Source organism: Apteryx rowi, unplaced genomic scaffold (genome assembly GCF_003343035.1).
Source record: "Apteryx rowi isolate R43461 unplaced genomic scaffold, aptRow1 scaffold_32, whole genome shotgun sequence".
Lineage (NCBI taxonomy): Eukaryota > Metazoa > Chordata > Aves > Apterygiformes > Apterygidae > Apteryx > Apteryx rowi.
In genome coordinates this window covers 2,327,148-2,353,947 of record NW_020449641.1, presented here as the reverse complement: position 1 = coordinate 2,353,947, position 26,800 = coordinate 2,327,148, and the positions used below count along the sequence as shown (strand labels likewise).

The 26,800-nt window shown below is 53.7% G+C and overlaps 1 protein-coding gene across 1 annotated transcript in view; it reads left to right on the top strand.

Annotated features, from left to right (window-relative positions):
- Nucleotides 1-26,670, top strand: part of MASP1 (mannan binding lectin serine peptidase 1) — a 28,413-nt gene extending 1,743 nt beyond the window's left edge. The window contains exons 2-11 of the mRNA XM_026070873.1: nt 1,003-1,228; nt 10,255-10,432; nt 10,866-10,997; nt 11,805-12,001; nt 12,393-12,540; nt 13,048-13,166; nt 14,748-14,826; nt 20,289-20,426; nt 21,453-21,527; nt 25,324-26,670. Of these exons, the coding sequence (XP_025926658.1) occupies nt 1,003-1,228; nt 10,255-10,432; nt 10,866-10,997; nt 11,805-12,001; nt 12,393-12,540; nt 13,048-13,166; nt 14,748-14,826; nt 20,289-20,426; nt 21,453-21,527; nt 25,324-26,219 (2,188 nt within the window). The 3' untranslated portion in view covers nt 26,220-26,670. The remainder of the gene's footprint in view (nt 1-1,002; nt 1,229-10,254; nt 10,433-10,865; nt 10,998-11,804; nt 12,002-12,392; nt 12,541-13,047; nt 13,167-14,747; nt 14,827-20,288; nt 20,427-21,452; nt 21,528-25,323) is intronic.
- The last annotated feature ends 130 nt before the right edge of the window (nt 26,671-26,800 follow it).

The window sequence follows — 26,800 nt, the reverse complement described above, 5'->3', positions numbered from 1 at the left end:
AGAGAAGAGAAGAGAAGAGAAGAGAAGAGAAGAGAAGAGAAGAGAAGAGAAGAGAAGAGAAGAGAAGAGAAGAGGAGGAACATGCTAGATTATACTTGCCCAGCTACGAAGAGCTGTGCTGTGAGAGTCAGCAATCCCAATCTGGCAGGATGAAGCTAAACAGTAATAATAATAACAATAATACTTAGCTGTTACAACCATGATGCTTTCATTAAACTGGTTTAGAAAGCACCATTATTTTATTAAGTGTCCTTATGTTTATTCTTCCATTAAATGAAGATTTGCCCATCAGAGCACCATTAGCCCACAGCTAACTGTTCACAGAAAGTGTTAGAAACACTTAACTCCCGAAGGCGCCTGGAGCTGGTTGGGAGGCCCTTGCTGTGTTTTTTGCACCCACTTAACACACCTCTCCAAGGATCTTCCCATCCCTCCTGCGTGCGGCAGCATGGCACTCTACCTCCTGCCTCCCTGCAACTCGGCATGGAGTTTGCTCACGGGAACGCAGCGCTGCATCTCCTCTCCCACCCAGCACCTTGTACCAGGTCTGCGACCCCCCCAAGCTTCCCTCTCTGGAGCATGGAGGAGGAGAGAGGTGGCCGCGCTGTATCTCAGAGCCCTGTGTTAAAAAGCGTCCTAGCAAGCTGCAGCCTTGGCCCCAGCCTCCCATGCCCAGCGAGCCCTGCATGGTGGCCCGCAAAAATGCGCCTGGGAGCTCTGTTCATTGCAAGGCCAGGAGCCTTCCTGCACTTTCCGCCCCGCACCATGGCATCAGGGAGCTAGATATCTGCCAAGCATTTAGACTGGGACAGAGCAGGCCCCGGACACAGACGCCCCAGATGTTGCCCTGATGTTGCATCTAGGACCTGCCCTTAGTCATACAGTCAGATTCCAGTGTCTCAACCATGAGACCTTACATGACCTGCTTGGAAAAACAGACTGAGCCCTTGATAGGTTTTGGTGTTGCAAGAGCTTCATTTGGTCTCCCTTTGTGTTTTCCAGGTACCCTCCGGCTTGGTCCTTTTGTGCTTTTCTGCTCTCTGTGGTGGATGCCATTGAGCTGACAGATATGTTTGGAGAGATCCAGTCCCCAAACTTCCCAGATTCCTATCCCAGTGACTCAGAAATGACATGGAATATTTCTGTGCCCGATGGATTTAAAATCAAGCTCTACTTCATGCACTTTGACTTGGAGTCATCCTACCTCTGTGAATACGACTATGTGAAGGTGAGCTGTGGTGTCACAGGGCAAATGGACGGGTAGCAGGGAGACCGGTTTTGCCAGCTGGGAGAGGGTAGTGCTGGAAAATCTGGGAACACGCTATTTTTCACTGTTTATTAGGCACAAGAATTGTTAGTCCAGTTGATGACAGGGCAAGCACAGATAAGATGATAAGATGATACATTGGACTAACCAGTGAATGGGACACAAGGTTTAGAGCTTAACCACAAAGGCCCAGGTTTCTGAAGGTATTTGGGCACCTAATTCTCATTGAACCCAATGGTATTTAGGCACCTAAATGCTGATGAAAGTGAGCTAAACCCCCAACCTGTGCTACTGTAGTGCCAAACACATGCAAGGAGGGTGCCTGATGAGTTGTGCACCTTCTCTAGGCATGGCCGTGTGTGTCCCACAGGCAGCCTGGACTCCCAGTTGTGCTTACAGGTTCTCAGGACATCCCGTMCAGTCCCAAGGGAAGCAAGAGGGAAGCTTTAGACCTGAGCTTCAGCCTGCAAGCTTGGATCTGTGTCCACAGCCTCCCTCCCACAAGCAGCACAGTTCAGACCCAAAGGCTTCCTTGGGTTCACTGCAAGCCCATTTCACAGCTCAGATCCAAATTTCAAGGCCACTGCTCATAAATACCCACAGCATAGACAATCTGTGTTCCCAGGAAGCTGTCATGACCAGCGACAGAAGATTTCAGTTTGCTTCAGCGCAGAGCAGACCCTATCAGAAACCACAGCGCGCCACACACTGCCGTGCCTCAGAGCATCCTTGTACCTTGAAACACGTCTCTTCAGACAGGGCTCTCCTTTGTGTCTAGAACAAGCTGGGTTCCCCCTCTCTTTGGACTAGATAAGGTTTGCTGCTCTCTGGGCCAACTATAGCAAGCAGGTGCTTTCAATGTTAGCCCTGCTGAACAGGGCCAAAACTAGGCACAGGTCTCACTCAGCCCCTCGCACAGAGGCAGGTGGAGTGTCGATCCAGGTCTGCAGCCACAGAGCTCAGCCCTGACACTAGTTGCCAGCTAATTGAAATTATTATTTCATTTTTGCACTAAGAAGATGAAGCAAATGTTTGTGTTTTTCCTCTCAGATCTGCTGTTTGCTGTTTTAATTTCCCCTTTGTGCTGGCACTCCTTCCGCTAATAACAGCTCTTACTGAGGTTAGATCAGTTCTTTCTGCTTCTCCTGGATCTTCTCCAAGCACAAGGGCCAGGGACATATATAGAGATATATTACTTTAAAAACCCAATAGTCTCAAGGAGTGGATTTCTTGGAAACTTTCCCCATTCCAAGCTTTACCCCTCCTCCCGCCCTTCACCCCCTGCTCATTTTTCCTTTTTCATTAGGCTCCCTGTTATTTGGCCATGATGCCAATTTGGCATCATAACTCTCCCTGCCGCTGGATTTCCATAAGAAGGCAGTATTTTTCACAGGGATTTAGATCTCAGCTGTATAAATTTGCTCTGGGCTGAAACTCAGCTTGCGGAGCCTCCACCAAGGAATTATATTTGTGTTGAAAATGCTCAGAAAACGTCCATCTGGATGGATTATGGGGGATCCGTAAGCTCCTCCACTAGGTTGAGATGCAATCCTGATGCTGATAAACTACCAGCTAAGAAAATGTAAGGAGAGCACAAAATTGACTTCATGGCCATTTCCCTCCCTGGGTCTGTGTGTGCAGCCTCCACCACCATCAGTGCAAGACATGAAAAGAGAATCAGCTCATGCCCTGTCTTTGATAGAGGCCCACGGTGCATGCCTATAGAACATAGTTCTAGACCCAATGTATATAGGTGCTTCTCTTTAATACTCTGCCAGTTCCAGTAAAGAAGCTCATCACAGTTTAGAAAGCCAAAGGTGGCATCTCTGTGTCTGCTAGTACTTGATAGTACTTGATTTCCCCTCCATGAATTTGTCCAGTTGCTTTCTGAACTCATGTGTGACTCTCTGCAGCATCCTGTGCCAGAGTTGCACAGATTAAATATGTGATTACATACGTGTGTGAAGAAATACCTCCGCTTGTTTGTCCTGAACAAGGCCCTGATCCAAAGTCTGTTGGACTCTCCTGTCAGCCTCTTCATTGTCTTCACTGCTATAAGAATGAAGTCAAACACCAGGGCTAAATAGCCCCAGTGCAAGGCAAGGAAAAACGAAATCCCAGCTCAGGACAGGTAGAAAGCAACTGTGCTGTGGCCTTTGCTTTCATTATCTTCTCAGCCATCCACATGCCTGCTCTGGAGCAGTGTAGAAAGTGATCTTGAGTGGCAAGTTCAGGGGAAGCCAAGCTTCAAACATACACAGATCCCTGCCTTYGGGGTGGTCTTCAGAAGTGAACAGTTTCCAGAGCTCTGAAACAATGGCTAATTAAARCAATAGCTGTTTATTTTTATATACAGATATATGCATACATATATATAGAAAAAGAACATGCAGCTTCGAAAGCAATGCTTACAGGCCAGGAGGATTGTTTGTGCGAATGGAGATGGCAAAGGCTGAGTGGTGCTTTAGGGAGGGGGTGATCCAGAAGGGACATGAGGGACAGTCACCCCTCAAAATATGCACCCAAAGAAAGTCAGCCCTGCACAGGTAGGAAACGCCAGCATACAAACTGCCTTTGGAAGTTGAACTCAGGGCCTTCGTGAGTTGGAGACAGCCTCTCCCAGACTTTTGGATCCATGCCCCGAACCGTGTGCCAGGCCCAGGAGGGACCGGGAATAAGCAGCCGTGGATGCTGGGCTCTGTACTCTCTGCTCAGCTTGTGCCCTCCAGCTTTCCACCCCACAAGCTGCGTCAGCCCTGCCAGGACAGGGGGAATGTTTGCTCCCCTGATGGCTCTGCCCCAGCCCTCACCATGGCACAGCCCCGCAGAGCRTCCTTGGGTCCCTCTCACCACTGATGTGGGGTACGTCGTCTGGGGTGGTCTCACCTGGCTTTGCACAAAGTTCGGCTCCCTTCCAGGGTGCCACAAGTGCTGCACTGTCCTGGAGCACCCAGAAAGCAGTGGCTGCAATCAGGAAAAGTGGGTTAAGGGACTTGACTAGTGGCATAGGGGAGCACTGTGGTAGAGGCAGGGAGCTGCAAGACGAAATCTGAACGGCTTTTTGTGCGAGGCTCTGCCCCAGCCTGGACAAATGGGCTCAGCTTGGGTTGAATCTCTGTGTCTTGAACTGGGGGAAGCAAGGGGAACTTCCAAGGCTGTGACTCAAAACCTCTGTGTGGTTTTTCAGGGTTTCTTGGGAAGCAGCTGTCACAGCTTTGGGTCATAAATCTGGAGTACCTCCAGGCTGGTATCCACCCCATGTGGGAGTCAATTTGTCACAGAGGTGCCAGGTGCTTTCCAGGCCAGCCATGGGGAGATGGGTCCTGCTAGAAGGAGTGTGCAAAGTAGCCTGCAGTTTTCCTACAACTCACTCAGGGGTTGGATGACTTTGCTGTTCCCTGTACCCTTCTGAAGGGCCTTCATGTCTCAATCCAGCAGCTGGTCAGGGACACTGAACCTGAGGTATTATACATGCGTTTTTGCACATATTCTGTCAAGCTCTGGAATTAAATCAGCCTTTGAAAGTTTGGCAGAGCAGCTGGGTCCAAGTTCTTGAATGAAGAAGATGAAGAYGGGGCCTTTGGTGAGATGATTTCCCCACAGTCAGCCTATGATGAGTCCTTGCAGGCTCACAGTCTTGGTGGTGTTACCCTTCTTCACCCCAAGCCCTGCCACTGGATCCCGATTCGGGACGGCACATGCTTGAGGCCTGGCAGATTTCAGCACATGCCATAGGGCTTTCCTTTCACTCCTCCAAGCACAGACTGCGAGAGCGGGCACAGCCGCACCAGAGAGAGCATGCGATTAATGCCCCAGCTCCGGTAAGCAGCTCACAGGCAATTGTGAAAGCTTTGCGATGTGACGGAGCCATGTCTCCCCGAGGTTTAGCGTGGCATTCAGGGCATGTCACAGACTGGCGTTGCATGTGGCGTCCTCGGCTCGGGGTTTGCCGCCTCCTGCCCGCAAGCTAGCAGAGAGGGAAGCCCGTATTTGCCTGCTTTTCAGCACTTGGGTAATGCCAGGGAAGGGCTGCACGCTGTGCTGCAGCCTCATGCCGAGCGCCACGGTCCCTGCAGAGACAGTGGGTGCTCTATGCTGTCGTGGCCCCTGCAGCGCCAAGTGGGGCCGGGGAAGGAGCCCGCTGCCACTTCCAGGGCCACGTGCAGCCTGGGGCGCCGGGGATTGCATGCCAGTCCCATGTACATGTTTGTCTGCTCAGAGAGAGCAGGGAGGGGAGAAAACCAAAAAGCAGGGCTTGGCATGAACTCGGGGGAGGCAGGGGGGTCGTGCCGTCAGCCAGGCTCAGCTGGGGGTAATCAGGGCCCTGGCGCTTTGGAATTCCAAGCAGAGCATGTCAAGTATCCCGGAGGCAGCTGGGAGGAAAGAAGAGCCCAGGGCTTTGCTGCCTGCGTTTCCAACCATGATGTCTCTGACCAGAGAAGCCTGGTGACACCTGCCACCCCCTGCACGGTTAGGGGCCGCAGTCACCCCCAATGCAGCCCCAGAGGGAAAGAGTGAGGAACAGCCAGGCAAAGGAGCCAGTGGCTCCATTGCAACCCTGGTATCCCATCTCATATGCCTCAGCAGGGAGCAAGCCCAGCCCAGGCGTGCTGGAGAATTAGGGCATGTGGGCACAGCGAGACCACGGGAGGAGACAGTCTTGAAATGTTGTGCCAAGTCCCCAGCAGGAGAAGCTGCCCATCCTCCCTGTCCCGCTGCAGCAGGAGCACTTTTTCCCRAGCTGCTGTGCGTGTTCCTGTGGGAATTCAGGTGCACATTTGCATGCTGATGGACCCCAAAAGCACATCAGGGAGAGGATGGACACATATCGGGGAGAAGACGCATGCATACGGGGCAGACGATCTCTAGGAAGCCAAGATGCAGGCTTCTGGTCCTGGCTTGGGCTGTCCCATCCCAGCCTTGTTCCCAACAGAAAGTAGCATCATCAGTCATTTTACAAAAGCCCCATTAATCTGGGTGTTGTCCTCTTTCATGCACTTTAACGGCAAGGCGACTCTGCAGGGGCTATTCTGTGCCCTTCCCTGTCTCTGAGCATCTCCTCCCCATGTCATGTTCCCAGTGTCTTCAGCCCGGCACTGCAGTTCCTCTGCCTAATGAGCCATTTATATATATTACAAGCGGTATGTTTTGCCCTCATCAGTCCAATTAGTGCATTCCTGGAGGGCTGAGTGTGGGGGTGGCGGCCGCATTTCCTTATTGCAGCTTCGTGCTCTTTTCCGGTGACAGATATCGAACTGCCAGGCCAAATTCCACTTGGGGTTTGTGAAGTTTCTTTAACTCGCCCATTGCAGGAGGTCTCTCCGAAGCGCTGCTGCTCTGGTCTCTCCAGGAGCTGATGCCCTGAGGAAGGCTTTCCTTTTCGCCGAGCGTTTGGTCGAACCAGGGTGCCCCAGACCCCCAGTCCCAGCAGAGAAACCCGCGTGGGGCACTGGGGATGCACGACTTCTTTCACCACTTCACATTGCATCATGCCAACCCCTTAGTCACAGTCCAAGCCAAAATGCAGGGGACAGAGCCCCAGCTCGGGGAGGGACTCCCATCTCCTTCCATTTCCTTGGAGAGATAAATCCTAACAATGGGCTCAGAAGCAAAGCAGAAATGGGAAAGACGGCAGGAGGCAGGGGCATTCAGTTGTCCAGCTTCTGCAAGGGTAAATTTAAGGCACAAGAGTGTCACTATGCTTTATTTTTCAAAGGAGGATTCTTTCAGCGTATTTTTATAGGGAATTCTCTTCAGCAATTGATATTTCCCTCAGGGACACATCTTCTCTAGTGAAAACGTCGACATCGTGACCCTAGAGGGAGAAACTCCAAACAAACAACCAGGATTTAATTACCAGCCTGCTCACTGGATGTAAATGATCTACGAAAAAGTATACAGTCCTCAGCAGCAGCAGCAAATATTAACCAGGGAGGATGACCTCTCTGTTTAGTTTACTGCCGGAGGGCTGTCTCTGCTCCCTGGGTCTCGGGGCATGGGACCCGTCACAGATAAGGGGCCGCGGATGCCCTCAGCTACAGCTTTCCGGGCCTCGTCCCGCGGCTCCCTGGGATGGCTCAGCCACGGCCAGGGCTGCGCGGGAAGGGCTTTCTCCTGCATCCTGCTGCTYAGCGGCTCCAGCGCGGTTTCGGGCCAGCGGGGAGGGGACGAGTTTGCGGCCGCGGCTCACACATCCCTGCAGGCAGAGGTGACAGCTAGGGCTGGCCTGAGAATAGAGGAGACAGCTAGAAATGGTTCCTTTGGACAGAAGATGCCGTGTGTCATGTATTCACATTGCCTCGGATGAGATTCACATTGGGGAAGGAAAAGCAGTGTGCTTTTTAACATGGCTGAAATGCCAGTTTTTCACACTTTGGGAGGTAGCAGCTCCCATTTCTCATTTTGAAATGATATTTTGTTTCGAACCGTTCTTTATTTTAGATTTAAAAAAAATTCCAAAGCACCACAGTATATTTCAATGCAATTGAAACCAGATGAACCCCAAATAACTTTTTGTTTGTTTGTTTGTTTGTTTCGGAGCTCTTTTACCCACACATACACACGCACAAAATTGAATTGTTTTTTTGTCCCAATGTGGGACGTATGTTTTTTCTCCAAATTCTCAAAATTTATCATCGGAAAGTCTCTCTCTTTTCTGGCGAGCTCTGGCTCATATGAGAGTATGGAAAATATCTGGAGGCAATGTCAAGGCATGCTGAGTTGCCATTTCCATGTAGTCTTTGCCTGGCATGAGCAAGTTTTCGCCTGTATGCTCAGCCCTGGGAAATTTCCCTTTTTGCCCCAGTCCGGAGGGTCTCTAGGTGCCGGTGGCTGCCATGGGAGCCCGCGGAGGCAGTGCAAGGGGGCTTTCACATCACTGAGTCCAAGGCAAGCCCAGGATGGCCCTGCGATGCCGCGCGGTCCCAGCCAGGTGGGCCGCTTTCCGCAGATGCTTCACGGCAGTCGCTGCACTTTGGCTGCTGGCTCCCTGCTCTCCGTGCCGGGGGGCTGCTCTCTTCCTCGCAGCCTCAATAGCCACCGCTTGGCATGAGCGACGGTGGGCTGGCGTGCTCGCAGGAGCCTGCATTCCTCCGCCAAGGGGTCATTCATATTCAAATCTCCTGGGGAAAAGCAGACAGGGTGCTGGGCGCTGGAGCTGGGAGAGGTTGCGACCGAGAAAGGGGTTGGGGGGGCGGGATAGCAGGACCGAGATGGGATCATAAGGACTCAAACCTGAAATTTTCCTGGGGAAAACAGCAAGGAAAAAGGAGGGAAGGGGGTTTCCAGGGAAAGCAGGAGAGTTTTCCGCAGGGATTGCAGTGCCTCCAGGCACCAACAAGGCTGTGCTTTAAAGGTATGCACACAGAGGCTAGCGAGCGCATGAGGATGGCAGCTGGGCACGCTGGTCCATCGGCCTCTCCCAGTGCCCACTGGGCCATGGGACACGGCTCAGAGTCAATGTGCCTGCCGCTGCATGTTCAGGACTGACCGGGACCTGAGCAGCAGGGATACACACAGGGACAGCCAGGACGAGACCAAGGTTGTGCAGGCCGGCCGGGGGGACAGAAACACCCTTCAAATTAGAGCTGATTGCAAATCAGACCTGACTGACCTGATGCAAACCAGCCATGGGCTGCGGCCTCTCCAAATGGGCCAGCAGTGAGGTTGTGCGTGGCTTGTTCCCAGCAGGCAGRGGCAGTGATAATGGGGACACGCATGGGGACCATGTAGTGTGGAGAGGACAAGCAACCTCAAAGTACGAGACATCCCAAGCGGAGGTGATTAATGCCTGGTCCCCCCAGCGCATGCAGTGACTCCAGCTCTCACGCCAGCACTGCTAACAGGTTGTCTGCTCTGCTTCCCATCTCAGCATGCCCAGGGCTGAGGGGCAGGGAGTTTCCTTGGGGGTCCAAGCGCCCTCCCAGCAACACCATCTGGCCCTGCAGCTGTCATACAGATGCTGCTGCGCTGATGAATGCTTAGGTGGAAGGAAGAGGCATCTCAGGAACCGGCAGCTCCAAGTGGGAATGACATAGCCTGGGGCTGATTTTCACATGCTGCCTTCTGCAGCACCTGCCCACGCTCTCACCTCACCTCCCAAACAGGATCCCTTCCTGCACCCTCTCCTTACAAACTCCCAGCAACTCTCTACATCCAGGATGTAGATGAAGAGGGAAAGGCTGGAAATTGCTTCTGCAAAGGTGTCCAGGCTCCCTGGATCACCCACCTGCAGCCCACCTTGGGAGGGCTGAGGGGGTGCAGGGCAGAGTGGGATGGGGCACCCAGGGGAGCAGAGCTGCCCATGCTCAGGTGCTGCRACTGCACTGGGGGTGCAGGGGCCAGGAGGACACATGCACTACAGTGCGRCCCAGAGCTCAGCGCTGTGTTGGAGTAATATGTCCTTAGACTGTAGCCATCAAATGCTGTGCTTCCGACCTGCTGGAAAATCCCAGGCAGCCCTAGGAAGCTGGGACAAGTCTGCTGGATTCTGCAGCAGTGAGGGGAGATGATGTTGCAAGGGAAAGAGAACTGGGCTGGAGCAGAGCAGCTGGGTCCAAGGAGGGTGTGCAAAGCATGCAGCGCCAGAGCTCTCCAAAGCCTCATGGTTCCTCATCACCAGCTCAGCCCAGTCTGGGCCGTTCATGGGCTGTTGATTTGTACAGGTGGGAAAAGTCGTTTCCTCCTTTTCAAAATGCACAGAGGGGAAAAGGCTCTGAGAGGCCAGGCAGACCAATGGGTTACTGTGCTCTCCTGTGGCCCAGTGTGGCTAGGTTTGGAAGGCTGAGGTGAAAGCATTGACCAAGAGGTGTCTCCACAGACTCTTCCAAACCACATAAATTTACTTGACGGTCTGGTAGCAGAAGGATGTAGGAATGTCCAGTACCACACAGGCTGGCTTGGCTCCTCTACAGAGCCAAGCGCTGAGCAGAGCCCAGATAGCAAGTCCTGAGCCATGCCAAACACCGACTCAGTCTTTCTGCTAACAGATTGAAGCTGAAGACCAAGAGCTGGCAACTTTCTGCGGGAGGGAGACGACAGACACAGAGCAGGCTCCTGGCCAACAAGTGATCCTGTCCCCAGGTCCTTACATGGGGCTCACCTTCAGATCTGACTTCTCCAATGAGGAACGCTTCACTGGCTTYGATGCCCATTACACAGCCGTGGGTAAGGAACACTTGGCCTCCGGGACTAGTTTGCCAGGGTAGCGTAACAAATTCACTGCCCTTTGGGTCCCCCGACTAGGATCACATCCCAGCCCTTGCTTCCAGGGACCCGATAAGAGAAGCTGAGGTCTTTGTACGCAGCCCAGACCCTGTTCTTTGGGGAATTGCTGGGCACTCACGATGCAGTAGAGAGGCTGCAGAGTTGAGACGTACCAGTGGCTGTGCGCCCTAGCAAAGCCTTGCATGCCAAGGACTTTTTCCCAGCAGCTACACTAATCCTCTGCCCCTTCTCCACCCTGCCATTTCTGCAATGTGACCCACCCCATGGGACAACAGATTTCTCAGTGTCCGTGACAAATGCCTCAGTGGAGAGGGATATATAGAAGATCCCAGGGTGACCTCTTTCCTTTCTGTCTCCTCCCCATCCACCCTAGACGTGGACGAGTGCCTGGAGAAAAGTGACGAGGAGCTGGCATGTGACCACTACTGCCACAACTACATCGGGGGGTACTACTGCTCCTGCAGGTTTGGCTACATCCTCCACTCTGACAACAGGACCTGCAAAGGTACCATCCAGGCACAGCCCAGACACGGGGATGGTCACACAGAGGGGGCCCTGAGCAGGCCACAGAGCTGCAAAATGCAGGCAAAACTGCTCTCTCTTGCTCCCAGGAGGGTCAAGGTGCCTCTTCCCCTACGATAGCCTGGGACTGGAGAGTGCCCAAGGCCTGCTGTCGTCTTGCACGGGAAGGAGAAGTGATTTTCCCCGTGGGCTGTACTCCTCATCTAAGCCCTGCAGACCTACTCAAGACAGAGAAATGAAAAAGTTTAGCCTCTGCTCTAAATCTGAATGAGCTGATGTAGATTAGCTGGGATTAGCTCTTACCCTGGGACCCTCCACGTCAAAGGCATGTTTGGAGGATGGCTATGTTGGGTCCTTCTTGTATGGACCCATATTCAGAGCCATGAGYGTGGCTCCCCCATCACACTGAGCCACCCAGCAGACTCCACTTCATGCCTGCTATGGGAATGAGCAGGCAGGGAGCTGGGTGCAAGAAGGGCCAGGTGCYTCTGTGACTGGGATGAGAGGAAGTTGAGCAGCCAGGTGTCTCTTATCACAGGGCCTGCAAAGTGCGTGGAATGTCAGTCAAGGTCATACAAGAGCCGACAGCCCTTTCAGCCCTGTACTGGGGCTAAAAAACGTAGAGGACTTCTCTGTAGCCACCTGCCCAGGCTGAGCATGRGGCATGCAGGGGAGGTTGGATATGGGGAGAAGCCAAGTATTGGGAAGGCGAGTCCACAGGGGCTCCTGAGCATGGCCATGGATGGGTGCTGGCTGGCCAGATGCTGAGCAAGCTGTGGCTGTGTTTCAGTTGAGTGCAGTGACAACCTCTTCACCCAGAGGAGTGGGGTGGTCACCAGTGCCGACTTCCCCAGCCCCTACCCCAAAAGCTCAGACTGTTTGTACCGCATCGAGCTGGAGGAAGGCTTCTTCATCACCCTGAGCTTCGAGGACAGCTTCGATGTGGAAGACCACCCCGAGGTTACCTGTCCCTATGACTTTATCAAGGTGAGCTGTGCTCTATGTGCTCCCCTAGTCCTGCTCTCTCTTCCTATCAGTTCCCCAGTATTACTGGGTGATGGTCCCTGGTCCCTGGTGATAGGACCAAAATTGCCCCAGTCTAAATGGGGGTGATAAAGCCAGCAGGACCCCAATGCTTGACTGAACCCCTGTCTCTCACCATGTCTGATTTTGCCCTTCTGAGGCAATGATGACCTTCTTTCTGGTCCTGGGCCCAGAAGCTGTTCACAACTCATCACCACATTGTGCATAAGCTCCAGTGACCCCATTGCAGTGAAGTGTCCCCAACCATCAGCCTCAGGGTGAAGTGAGTCCCCGGGATTCATGCCTCCTCCTCAAGCCATCCACTCAAGCCACCCACTCTTGTTTCTCCTGGCAGATCAAAGCTGGACATAGGGAGTTTGGCCCTTTCTGTGGAGAGAAATCACCAGGACGCATTGAAACTCAAACCAACAGCGTGCAGATCCTCTTCCACAGTGACAACTCAGGAGAGAACAGGGGCTGGAAGCTATCGTACACGGCAATTGGTAAATCCTGCTGCTTTCCTCCATTTTCTAGGCTTGGGGCAGGGGAAGGATTTTGTAAACCCTGCAGGTGGAGGTTGTGAGTTTGGTGAYCTATGATCCTGTCTCTGGAAAGGATTTGTGGCAGAGATCACAAGAAAAGAGGAATAAAATAACATGGATACCTCCCTTCAAAGGGTGCTTTTTCTTCCTGCTGCAGCTGGGCCCTGAAATAAGAGCATATTGCAAAGCAATGCAGTTCTGGGCAGGATAATTGCACAAGCAACTGTTTTTCACTCCCAGGCTTGTAACGCCCAAAACCAGGGGCAGCCCAGGACTGGGGGAGAGACCAGGAACCTCCTCTCCTCAGGGGGAAAGAGCCTAGCTGAGCCCTGGTAGTGTAGGCTAATAGCAAAGAGCAGGGCAGGGGTGCTTCACTGCCAAGCGGATGGGATGGTAGAGCTGGGATTCTCTGTTTGCTCCAGTTATTCAGCTGAGTCTCATTTTGCTTTGCTTGCTCTTTATTCAAAGGGAACCCRTGCCCACTGGTGCAACCACCAATCAATGGGAAAATCGAGCCTTCCCAAGCCAAGTACACCTTCAAAGACCAGGTTGTCATCAGCTGCAACACCGGATACAAAGTGCTGAAGGTACAAGGCGATGGCATAGAGCTGGGCACTTGGGTAGGAAGGGAGGAATCCTTCATGTTTTYAACTTAGATCACTGCAAAAGCAAGAGCTCTTCTGCTGGACAGGGCTCCGAAGGACTCAAGCTCCCCTGTTTCCTTGTTTAAGAGAGGACTGCTCTTCTAGAGCAGCAAGACCCATGCACTATGGTGTGACACATCATGACACACTGCCACCAGGCCTTGCCAGGCTCCAGCAACACCTGGCCTTTCTCCTGCCATCAACTGATCTGCCCATCATGGGCAAGACATATGTGGTGTCATATAGTTGGAAGGACCCAGGAAATCCATCCCCTGACCCAAGACAGACTCAGTCCCCAAGGGTGTGCTGATGGCCTGTCCCCAACTATCCCTAGGGTATGCAGTCCTTTCTCCCAAACTCGGGAGTGATGCTCCCTGGCCACATCCACCCTTACTGTTAGAAGGGTTTTATCACTGTTAGGGTGGGCTTGTCTGACACAGCATTTGTGACTCCTCGTCCCACCCACAGCAGGCACAGAAAGGAGACTATTCCCCATTTCACTGCACCAATTTTTATACATTTGCCAAGTGGATCCCCCTGGTGCTCTGTTACACCAGCTAGCTCAGTCCTTCCCCTGACTTCTCAGGCATGTGCAATACCCAGTCATTGCTCTCCTCTGATCCACCTGTCTCTGTGTGCCCAAAATAAGACTCTTTCTTTCCTGAGCATCAGGGGCTTTTCGGTCCTACCAAAGCCATTGCATCTCCACAGAGAGTGAACACGACCCACACACCACCCTTCCCCCTCCTTAGGGCAAGGACGAAGCCTCCTCTGAAAGCCACAAACACTCCTTTCCAAAGAAGCAGGAGGAGAGAGGAAATGGCACTTTTCYGAGCCATCCTCTTAGCATCCCTCCAGAGCTGGCCAGCTCAGAGGATACAAGGCTTGGCACCTCTGCGAGAGAAAAAGTCACTAAAAGCCCCTGGGGAGCTGCCAGGACACTGCCTGCTCCCCACCTCAGTGGGCTCTGATTCAGCTTCCAGGGAAACCCGCCAGCCGGGCGTGCGGGCGGCCAGCCTTGGCTGGCCGGGTGGTCCTCTGGGACTTTGTGAATGCTTCAGCAAGTTGAGGGGGCTGGGATTTTTGGCAGGCCATCTCCAGGAAACAGCTGAGCACCACAGGGAGTGCGAGTGACTCACGTGGTGGCTGTCTTCCCTCCAAACCAGTAGCCCGATTTGACTTCCGACATGGAGCTGAGTATTTCTCTAATCTCTTCCCAGACTCATCCTCCATGCAGAGCTGCTTCCTTACCCACCTTTGGCCATAGTAATCCAGCAYCTAGAATACAAATAATTGTCTCCAGTTCTTCTGCATTCAGCATGCCATTGAGTTGCTGGTACTGAGCAAAAGAAAACTCTTTGAACTCTTATTTTGATTTTATTATGATTTTTAGCTATAAAAGTCCTCTTCCAGGGAATCTGGATATATCTTGACTAAATCACTAACAATTTGACTTTTTACAGAGAGCAACATTTTCTTGCCTAGTRCATTGACGGTGTTTTTTAACTGGCATCTTCTGCACAGGATAACCTGGAAAGCGACTCCTTCCAGATTGAGTGTCAAAAGGATGGGACATGGAGTAACAAGATCCCTACCTGCAAAAGTAAGGACAGCCTTTTTCATCCTGACAATGCCCTTCTTCTGCTGAAATCATTCCATGCTAAATGGAGCTGCCCTGCCAGAGCAGAGTTCCTTACTCGGAAATGCACACCCAGCCAAAGAAGCTATGTAACTCTGCAAAGCTCTTTTGGCTCTTTCTCAGATAACATAACGGGGCTTGGTCCAAATGGCATAGGCAAGAGGTTTGTTCTTGTCTTTAGATTGCTCATATAACTTGATTTGTGACTAGCTTACTGTCTCGCTGTCAAAAAAGAGCCACCCTGGCTCTTGAGAGAGTTCCCAGCAGTGAGGTGAGAAGCAGCACTGTCTGAGATGGGTCCACCACAGTGTGAAGGATGCTTAGGTCATGGGGCTCCAGATGACTTTGAGGGGAGCTGAATCCAGCTCTCAAAGTGTGAGTGAAGTCTAGGCAGACTCCTTCCCAGTTAAAACACCTGAGAGTTTTATCATTGATCAAGGCTTCCTCAGAGCCTATTTGACTGCAAAATCTGGGCACCGCTCACATCAAACTGCCTTTGTGGTGATGCCCATTAATGAATGGTTCCTGCTGGAGGGAGGGAGGGAGATGGCCAGTCCCAGGTGAGTAAGAGAGTTTTGTCCAACCTGTCAGATAAATCTGGGACACCGATAATCTGGCTCCTGGTCTGAAATTCCTTTCAAATGGGCCCAGTGGGATCAAGGGCATTGGAGAGGTCCCAGGTCCTAGCCCAAACCAGGTGCTAAGTGAAAGGGTTGAAAAAAATTGCCCAGATATTTACAAATCTCAAAAAGGGAAAAGGGGCAGAAGAAAGGAGATTCCTTTTGAAAGGGTTTGCATCATCTCTTCTTTCATCTAACCCAGTTCTTCTCTCCAGCCCAGGCTTGGGAGATGCGCTTTTCATGTACCTGATAACATTTCTTTCTTTTCCCCAAACACACACTGCTATCCTTCAGCCCTTGGGGAGGCACTCACTTCTATCTTCACAATCTACCGTAAGGCTGACCCAGAGAAGAGATTTGCAACAAAGACCTTCAAAGAGAGGCAGGAATAGATACACTCAAGGGATGTGGGATCCAGGTTCTTCCCAACAGGCCAGATTCTTTTTATTTTAGTGATATTGTGGATCCTACCTTAGCAGAGTATTTCTGGAGGTTTAATTCATGTTTGCTCACTCAAAATGGAAAGTGGGAGGCTCTTAGACCTGCTAAATAATTTCATATCTGAAAGGGCTCCTTACAAAGTATGGGGGTCAGTGATGTCTCTGCTCTGCAAAGGAAACTCCCCAGTCATACTGCTCTCACTACAGCAGTCTCCCATGGATTTTGTCCAGCACTCTGCCTGAGCAGAGAGCAGTTAAAAATTACCATTGGCTAGAAAAAAAAGACAAAAAATCTGGGTAAATAGTTTTAACCCCAAAAAGCATTATTTTTTTGAAAAAATTGAGATGTTTACCTACATTATTCCAGACGGGCTGGAACTGCTCCCTTCTTGTATGATATGAATCACTACACTGAAATTCCAGGGCTTTTTTGGAAAGCCAAAAAGCCCCTAACTGGGCAATTCAGGCCTTCAAACTGCAATGCCTCCCACCTCCCCTGAACGTCTGGGAAAGGCAAAGCATGAGCAAAAATAGTTTGGAAAGAAATGCAAAAAAAAGATAACTTCTCAGCCAAGGTGGATAAAATGCAGCTCTACGGCCTGGTGAGAGAGAACACCAACCCCACGAAGGCTTGTCCCAGCCGCTGCCCCGGGCTGCCGCGGYGGAGCAGCTGGAGAGGGTCCCCAGCACGGCACCGACTGCACCGCAGCTCGGGGCCCACAACACCCCGCAGGGCTTGGCAGGGTGACAGGGTCGCTCATTAACGATTTCTGGTGTTTTGGGGGTTGGGTCTCCTGCATGCCTCTCTCTGCTCGTCTACTAATTCGGCTTTCTCTCTCTCTGCTTTCCTCCTTCCCCTCTGCCTTCGGCACAGCTGCAGATAGAGCCGACAACCAGACAGAGAGAAGAGCCAGTTCGGAGCAAGTGGCGGCGTGAGGCTTGCGCTGGCCGCCCCCCGAGACGGCAGCCTGTCTCGGTGCCCCTCTCCAATCTGTCCGGGRCCCAGGGCAGGTTCCCCTTGTCTCAGGCCCGGCTGCCAAATCCATCTCTGCGGCTTGTCTAACTGGCATGGCACTCTTAACCCCTCCACGCCTGGTGCTTCCTTAACTCCAGCTCCGTCTCCAGAGGGGGGAAGGAAATTCGGAGTCAAGCCCCCTTTCCCTCTGTCCTGCAAGAACGGTGCCTGCCCGGCCCCAGCATCGCTGCTCGGGGCCCGGGTGCTCCCTCGAACCCCTGCCACATCCTCCGCATCCCTCCCACTCCGCTCGGACGCCATGGCTCAGCTCTGCTTCCCCTTCGAAGACCGCGGCTGCGCGAGGAACAGCCACCACGCGCACGGCTGCCTGCTTGTTTGTTTGTTTATTTGGATTTAACCTCCCACTGCCCTTCCTCTCTGGCCCAGCACCACAAATAAGAAACACTCCTTCCTCTCCTCTCTCCGAGAGTCCTGGTGCCTCGCAGACCTTCCCCATGCAAGGGATGCCTAGAGGATGGGTTGGCATCAGAAACTGCATGCCTTTGCCCGCAGGGCACTGAGCACCAGGGCACGGGAGGTTGYTCTCTCCAGCTCCCGCTTTGCTCCCTGCTGCTGGCCTGGCAGAGCCAAGTATGAGCTGGCATCAGGCCAGTCACAGCCAGAGATCAAAGCCACAAGTCTGGCCTCATCCATGTCCCAGGGGCCCAGGGCATGCACCCTGGGGTGCATCAGGGGGCCTCACTGGGAGGGACCTGGGATGTGGCCTGGTGGCTGGAAGAGGAGGGATAGGTGTACACTGGGGAGCTTGGTGCTACATAGCCCCTTTCCCAAGGCAAAAGTCTGGAATGGCCTGAAGGCACAAACTTGCTCCCCTATCCCTTTGGGCAAGTCCTAGGACATGGCGGGGGGGGGGGGGGGAGGGAACATGTCTATGCAAGTGACCATTCTCCAGGTGTCAGGCCTACCCCAGACCTGTGGGACACACAGGGAGGGAACAAGACATGTGCATTAGTGAGCCTACCACCTGCAGCCATAAACAGCCCCAGAGCAGACTTGCAAGCTGGAGTGGTCCCCAAACATCACTTCCCTCCTTCCTGCAAGTCCTGTTATCCCTCAGCATCTTATAAAGCTCCTGTGGTTGTTGGCACCACAGCCCGAAAGCACCGTGCTCCTGAGCACCATAGGAAGAGAGCAGGAAAGCTCCAGCCAGACGGGGACCCGGGGGGGCTGCTGAGAGGGGGTCCATGTTCCCCTCCTCTGCTCCTCTGCAAGACCCAGATACCCAGAGCCTCCTCCCAACTGCACTGCACCTGCACACCCATCTCCCATCACCTGCTGTCCCTTCCCACCAGGCAGGAGGTGGAGGGGACCCTGGTGAACTGTGGGCTGCAGTGTTTTGCCGTAAACAAGGGTTTTCCCCCCCAGGCAGGTGGCTAACCCTGAGCATCAGTAAACGTCCATGGTGCTGGCAGCTGCTCCTAGCTAATTCTCTCTTGGTCGGTCTGGAGCACTGCATGAGGAGTTAGGGCTCCTGCCCTCAGCTCGCTGTCCTGTTTAACTACCTCCCAATCCTCTTGCACATAGAAGAGGCCCACAGAGTTCACATCATCCCTGGTCCGCAGGATCTGCTCCCTGCAAAGGCCCCCATTCCCTACTCAACCCCTCATCTTAAGTTAAAAGTTTCTGCTAGTTTAGCAGAGCTGCATTTCCTAGACAGGATTGGAGCTGGGTTCCTGCCCTCTCGCATGGGCAGGTCCCCTGGAACGGGAGACGCTGCACAGCATCACTCAAGCAATTGCACTGCCAATCACTCACACCACAGGGAGTCAGCAGCTCCCACAGGGCACCCACGAGGTAACTCCTGGCTTTGGCAGAAGAGCGATCTTGCAGACAGGGGATCCTTCTCAGGATGGGTGGCACAAGCCTGATCTCAGGGACAGTGTAGAAGGAGAGGCTGGGGGGAGCCCTGTGAAGGATCTGGGGGAGGAAGGGGACCATGGACAGACCATGGGAAAGCCAACAGCACCCAGAAATCCTTCTCCCTCCACCAGGCCCTGGGTCTACATCAGGGGTGGGTGAAGCAGAGCCAAACCTGCCCACATCCTTGCAATGGAGCAGACAGGGTCTTCCCCATTTCTACTCATTTTCCACCACATCTGCAGACCAGCCAAGCCACACTCTCTCTGTCCTTCACCTCCTGCTGTCACGGGACAGCCAGGACCTGGGGTTGCTCAGTCTGAGCTGTAAGCACTGACCAGCATTGCCTGATGTGCAAGGCCCAGAGCAGGAGGGATGGGGCTGCACGGTTAGCAAAGCCTTGCGCTCAGAGGATTCCACTGATGCACAGGATAGTAAATCACTGCGTGCTTTTTCTTGCCCATTAGTAGGTGATGCAAAGACAGAGCATCCCCCAAAGGTTCTTACCTGCCTGTGCAGTTTCTTCCCCTCTCAAAGGTACAACAGAGAGATCTCGCACTAAATGCAGGGCTCAGGAGGGGCTCACAGCATGGGGTCTCCACCAGCATGAGTGGTGTCAGCCGCAGTCTGTGGGATGCTATTTGTATTCAGCGGTGCTGCCCATGTGCCCCGTCTTTGCAGAGGGTGGGTTTCATGGGGCCAGGTAACGAGAGGACTGCTGCCCTGCCTGGGGATGGGGGACAGGCAGTGAGCCAGGAGCACAGAGTAGCCTGGTCAGAGGTAATGCAATGCGGGGGTAGGGGTGGGGGGGCTTAGAGGAGAAGGTTGGAGCTGGGAAATGGACCTCTGTACTTCAGCAGGGCTGGGATTTCCTTCACCGCCTTCCTGGAGACCCAGGAGGGGAGGCACCACCTCCCAGAGGTGAGGCTGAGCTTGACACCTAGGAGAGATGGGAGAGACAAAACCTTAAATTTAGCAAAGTCACAGCCTGAGGCTTTCCACGTCCTCTCCTGCCCAGCTCTGGAGGCCCTTAAGCTCCTCTGCAGCAGGCCGGAGGTGACTCCTGACCCCTCAAGAGGCAGTGAAGGTGGAGAGGGAGCAGCTCTCCACTCCTCAGGGAGCCCCATGGCCTTTCCGGGCGGAGAACACAGGGAGCTGTGGGGACTCCCTGCTGCAGGGTGCAGAGGCAGCCAAGCCAACGCAGACATTAGAGGAGCAGAGGGTTAGACAGTCCATCGGTGGCTAGGAGTTGAGCTGGCCTGCCTCCAGCTGCCACCTGAAGTGGACTAAATTGTCAAAGGGGGAAGCGTGTCAAGCTGTACCACCTGCGGTGTCCTAGATGGGAGATACTGGGCTACACAGGCCTCTCTGTATGACCGCTGCTATGTGCTGAAGCCCAGGGTTACCTGCCTGCTAGCAAGGTGCCCTGAGAAACGGCGCAGTGCTCAGCCTTCCTTCTGTGTTGACTTCCAGTTGCTGACTGCAAAGCACCACCGGAGCTGGAGCATGGCTTTGTCACCTTCTCCTCCAGGAACAACCTCACCACCTATGGGGCAGGCATCCAGTACCACTGCCAGCACCCTTATTACCACATGGCACCCAACAGCACCGGTGAGCAGTGGGGCAGGGCCGCACCGCCACCGGCATGGTGCGGGTGGGTGTGCATCTGTGTGTGCATGCATGTGCAAGTGTCGGGGGAGCTAAGGACAGCCACCCTGGCATGCSCTGCAAGCAGCAGTCTGTGCATATAAGTTATATACGTGTACCCTGCATCTGCACTACCTGGGTGTCAGATTGGCCTCATCCTGCTCCGCAGCAAGGTAGGACAGAGTTGACACCACGTGCTGCTTTGACCATGTCTTTCATAGCCTTGGCAGAGCAGAGTGGCAAACGCTCTCCATAGGCACAGGGCAGCCAGATCCATCAGCTATGCCTGAGGTCCAGAGCTGCTGCAGAGCCTTAAACAGGGCCTTTTGCTCAAAGCAGCCTCACCTGGGTCTGCAGCCCCCATCCCAGCACCCAAATGTCCAGCAGGACCAAGACAAACAGACAGCAGTGGGATCACAGCAGGCTGAGTTTTCATGTTATCCCCCTGGTCAACAACCACAGAGACACCATAAGGTGCTTTGCGAAGCCCCAGAGGTCACTGCACRCTTTGGTCCCAGCTCTGGCAGCAGGAGGGGCTGCACAGAGCCCAAGTGCATGCTCCAGCCCTCCTTCCTCCTCCTCCCTCAGCAAGGAAAGCCAAAGGATTTCCTCTCATTCCAGTGTTCCTGCTCATGTTCCCCTGCAACCCACTGGCCCTGTGCATCTGGTCCCGAGCATCCAGCACTCATTAGTGTAACGAGCACTGGAAGCATTAATGGGACAGCAGTTCCCAGGAGAGGCTGAAGGCAGAGCACAAGCTCTCCAGAGGACTCAGGGCAATGACACCAAGGGTGATTGCACGCACATGGAGACAGGACTGCCAGGACCCCTCAGGGAAAGGAGCACAGAGGACTTAACAGGGAAGTCACGTCCTGCTCTAGAAAAGTGTTCAGAGGGTCCTGATGGCTGGGCAGGGTCTCCTCACTGCAAAAGAACCCCCCCCCTCCCCAAGCCATGCCACAGCCCAGCTAACACTTTGCTCTCTTCCAGCCACCTACACATGTGACGCGTTGGGGGTGTGGAGGAGCGAGGAGTTGGGGACCAAGCTGCCATCCTGCCAACCAGGTACCAGGGGTGGGGGTGAGAGCAGAGTGGCTGGTCCCACGGTGAGGGGTGCAGAGGGGAGATGGGCAGGGACAGGACTGTCTCTGAGCTTAATGTGACCTGGTGCTTCCCTAGATAAGGACCCTGCTTTGTGGCAGCAGTACCACGCGTCATGGGCTATACATATCCTGCCTCTGGTTGCAACGTATGGCCAAGAGAATGATGGGGACACAGGCCTCCTGCTATCCTGGCTTGCTGGGTGCTGGCTACAGATGGCCAGGGTGCAGAGGGTGTCTCCGAGCAGCAGTGACAAGGGCATCACTGTGGTGGTGTGGGGCCACGGCTCAGGCAGCAGGGGTGCTGCAGCCATCCCCACTGTCCAGGCGGCTCTGAGCTCCCCACTCCAGCAGAAGAAGGAAACCAGCAGCCCCAGCACCCAGAGCAGAGCCCACTGGCCACAGTCAGCCCAGAGTCACCAGAGGTGGCACGTGCCATGCAGCCAAGGGCAGAGCATTACCTGTCAGCTCCCACTAGCAGTGTGTCCACATGCAGGAGTAATTAGCACCTCTCCAAACCTTGCAGAAAAACCCAGCTGGTTCACAAGGGAGGAAAAGTCCCAAGCCTTTGAGCAGTGGCAGAAATGTTTGCAGCCAGCAAGTTTCCAGGCCAGGCGCCCACTTGGGATCAAACAAAAGTTCCTGGGACATTGGCTGGCCCTAGCTGAGCGTGAGGCCGGTCTGGCTGCCAGGAGGGGGAGTGGAGCTGGCAGAAGCTTTCGGTGCTGGTTACATGCACTGCGGTCTGATGTGCAGGGATGTCTCTCTGGAGAGGCGCAGGGGTCCAGCCGCTGCACAGCAGCTKCAGTACCCCACATACCCAGAAGCTCAGGACCTGGCTCAGCCCCATGGTGGGTATTGCAGGGTGTCCAGCTGGGTTAAGTGATCCGAAGGCCAGAGGAAGGATCCAGTGAGATACCCTGGTGCCTACAGAGCTCAGAAACCAGGCTTGTGGTTGCTCTTGTTTCAGCGGCTGCTCCCTGCATCCCTCCGTGATGCTTCAGCCTGAAATAATTTGAGCTGGGAGCATATGGGGACATCTTTTGGGGCCATAGTTGCTTTCATGGGCTGTTTCCAGACCTCCTGATTAGTGACAGAAGTCAGAGAGACTTCAGGAAAATGGAAAATCCCAGAGAGAGGGTGACGTTCTCCTGAGATTGGGATCTGCAGGCAGCAGCTGGCCAGCTGCTCTTCAGATCTTCTCATGTCTCACGCTACCTCCGTATCAGTAGAAACTCCTCTTCCAGGCCACTCCACGTCTGCCTCTGCCATTAGTGGGAGCATTTGCAGCCTGGTCAGCATTTTTGATATGTAATTTAATAGAATAAATATTTGGCTGGTTGCGCTTCCTCTAAAATCATCTCACTGGGGTGGCTGTCAGCTTTGGTGCAGCAGAACAGCTGGGCTGGGCTGGAACACAGGAATTATTTGCCTAAGCATGTTTCCTATTCCTTACAGCACTGGAAAAGGCAGGGGAGCTAAACGCACAGAGAGGCACACTCCCATGCTGCCTGTGGGAGTTACAGTTTTCCTAGCAGCAGATCGCAGCCACAACAAATCAGTGTTAGCTCCTGCCCTGCTTACAAGGCTGGCCCACAGCCCCGATGCCATCGCCCTGGGGGGTCAGGACCTCTTTTCTGTGAGGCCCTGCAACCCCACATCCCTGGCAAGGGAGCACAGAGGGTGTCGCGGCAGAGTGCTGGCATTTTCCTTGGAGGACGTGGATTCCCTTTGTGGGCCGAGAGGGATGAGAGTGGTCCTCCCGTTTTCCTCCTGCCTGCCTYGCAGCACACCTGTGCTGCTGGGATTTTGAGGTTCTTCCAGCTGTGGAAGGGCAATGACCTTCCCTGTCATTGTCCAGCCTGCCCAGTCCAACCCTCTCAGAGGCATGCTGAAATCCTCCTCTTCCTCACACCAGGTTGCAGGGCCTGGCAAAGATGGTCAGAGGCAAACCAGGCAGCACATGGGGCTCTTCAGACATTAATTCGAGGTCTGCCAAGGAGCTGAGCAGAGGAAGGCTGTTTTGGCTGCCACAGCTGTGATGAGGACTCAAGAGGGAGGGAGAGCAGCCCACGGTGCTAGGCAACATCCCGCAGCCAGGCGTTCTCCAGCCACAACTCCTCTGAGAGCACGAATGCCACAGCCCTGGGACCACAGGGACCTTATGACAAGCCCCAGAGTGAGGGGAGAGACTTGGCTGGGCTGACGTAAGTCTCCAGTCCTCCCATCAGCATTTCCCTGGGTTTCTTGGCACATGGAAAGCAGGAGCTGGGCAAGAGGCAGGATGGTCAGGAAAGGGCTGAGTGAGCTCACAGGGGAGTGTGAGGTTGCAGGATTACTCACTTTGCCTTTCTGTTTCTGAAGTGATGCAGATTCAGACAAATCACTCTAGAAACCGAAGTGCAAAGTGAGGAATCGATGGACTCCCGCAGAGCCAGGACAGCAGCCAAAGGGAGCTCCCAGCTCCAAAGATGCCACCTTCCCTGCTCTGGCATGGGGTACTAGTGGCTCAGCTTGATTCTGATCTTGTCTCATTGCTGGCTGAAGAATGGCCTGTTTTGGCCAGGTTGCCGTAACCGTGGGAACCTTACAGCCATATTTCAGGGTATGCACACCCTGGAGAGATACAGGGAGATTTCGGGCCCCCTGTCCCACCTTGAAGGTATTGCAGGCTCCAAAGGTGCAATGATGGATGATGTTGGGCAACATGCATTCATCAGAGCAGGTAGATTATGCCATAGGCTTAGTGGCACCTCCTGAGACAACCACCTGAGATCCTCTCTTGGGTCTTCCAGGCTGCTATTTAGGAGCAGATGCCACGACTGGCATTTCCAAGGGCACGTTGGGGAATGGGGTCCAAATACTGGAAACCAACAGGCTCTAGACTCTAGTCCTGGCCTGCTATTGACCCGTAGATAAGACACTGCCTAACTCTATGCCTCATTGTCCACAACCACAGAAAACATGGGACAACCCTAGGGCTTGGTATGACTATTTTTACTGCTTGGAGAGTAGGTCCCTATTGTCCTTGGACTGTGAGCCAACAAAGATGCTCCATGCTCTGAAAGTCTTGCAGAAATAGCTCAGCCCAACAGAGTGATGAGATGTGTCCAATGWCATGTAGCAGTTTGGTGGCAGGGGCAGCGCTAGCACTGAGGTGTCCTAGTCTCATGTCTGAGCCATCAGGCTTAGAGAAATACAGGGTGGCTCCTAGTTCACAGAAATAACTGGACAAGCCATGTAGGCTTCAGACTGGCCTCTGTTTCCCTGAGTAGCTTCAGTGAGGGCTGAACAGGGTCTGCAGATGTCACACCCTCACCCTTATGGAAGAACAATAGACTGACCCTCTCTAAGGGGGGGCAAACCATGGCCAACAGAAATGGTCCTACCAGGCAAGGGAGACACAAAGGGAGCTGGGGCTGCCTTTAGGAAGCAAAACCCTGCAGAACGACAGACATGCTCCCTTCCCAGACATACCTCCAAGGACTTGTTAGCATAGGGGATGGGGTGCAGTGCCCAGCCTGCTTCAGGCTCTTAAGTGCACTCTGCCAAGAGAAGGTGAGGATGCTAGAGAGGATAGGCTTTATCCACCAGGAAAAGGAGTAGAGTTGTCCTCTACAGAAAGAAAAGACACAAGCGAGCATTTGGTTATAAATATAACCAACCACGTGGTATAATCTACAGGGGTGTCCCTTTTCAGCGGTTCCCTAGATAAGTGCTTGCTCAGCTGGGAGTAACTGTCCTGTCCCTTTTGTCCCCAGTGTGTGGCCGGCCAGCTCGTGCTCTACCTGGGATCATCAAGCGCATCATTGGTGGGCGAAATGCAGAGCCCGGCTTCTTCCCCTGGCAGGCCCTGATTGTGGTGGAGGACATGTCCCGGGTGCCCAATGACAAATGGTTTGGCAGTGGGGCCCTACTCTCAGACTCCTGGGTGCTGACAGCTGCCCATGTGCTCCGCTCACAGCGGCGGGACAAGACCGTCATCCCCGTCTCCAAGGAGCATGTCACCGTCTACCTTGCCCTCCATGATGTCAGGAACAAGATGGATGCCATCAACCGGACAGTAGAGAGGATCATACTCCATGAGGAGTTTGACATCCAGAATTACAACCACGATATCGCTCTGGTCAAGCTGAAGGAGAAAGTGACGATGGGGAACTACGTCATGCCTGTCTGCCTGCCTCAGTTTGAGCACGAGCTGGAGGGGCCTCACCCCAACACATTGGGGCTGGTGGCCGGCTGGGGTATCTCCAACCCCAACATCACTGTGGATGAGATTATCAGCTCAGGCATGAGGACACTGTCCGATATCCTGCAGTATGTCAAACTCCCAGTGGTGCTCCATGAAGAGTGCAAGACCAGCTATGAGTCCCGGTCGGGGAACTACAGTGTGACCGAGAACATGTTCTGYGCCGGATACTACGAAGGTGGGAAGGACACTTGCTTGGGAGACAGCGGGGGAGCCTTCGTCATTCAGGACCCAGGGACCCGGAGGTGGGTGGCCCAAGGGCTGGTTTCATGGGGTGGCCCAGAGGAGTGTGGCAGCAAGCAGGTGTATGGTGTGTACACCAAAGTCTCTAACTATGTGGACTGGGTGGAGAAGAAAACAGGCTCCTCCGAGAGGTGGACATTTCTGGACCCTGAGCTGGAGAGATGAGTGACTAAGCAGCTTGCTGCTGCTGCTTTGTTATTTTTGTTGTTTTTTAATATGCTCCAGACTCTGGTCTTTCGCAAGCAGTAGCCACGATGCTCAGTCACACTCCAGGCCTTTGCCAGCCCTTCACGTCATGTGTTTCGCTTGGTCCCACATCCCTTTGCTGTGCTCTTTGGAAAAGTTTGCTAGGGAGCTGGGGGAGGGCAGCARAGGGCTAGATCTCAGCCAGCTTCCTTAGCTCATACTGCTGAGCTCCAAAGCTTGCCCCTGCTCCCGGGGAGGCTCCCTCCAAGCCATGACAAAGGCACAGTGATGGAGGAGGCATTTTTCTGCCACCTAAGCCTTGTCTGTGCACAGAGAATTTCCCCCACACCCCAAGCTCTCACACCAGCTCTTCCCATCAGACAACATAACTGCAGGAGCAACAGGGGCTGAGGACAATGTGGAAAACCCAACTGGGCAGGCCTGGGCCTCACAGGTCCCTCACACTGCATGACAGCATTTTCTTGTGAGGAGTAGTGAGAAAGCACTGGGGGATTGCCAGCATTTTTATTTGCAAACAAATGTCCCTGTCTGATGGCATC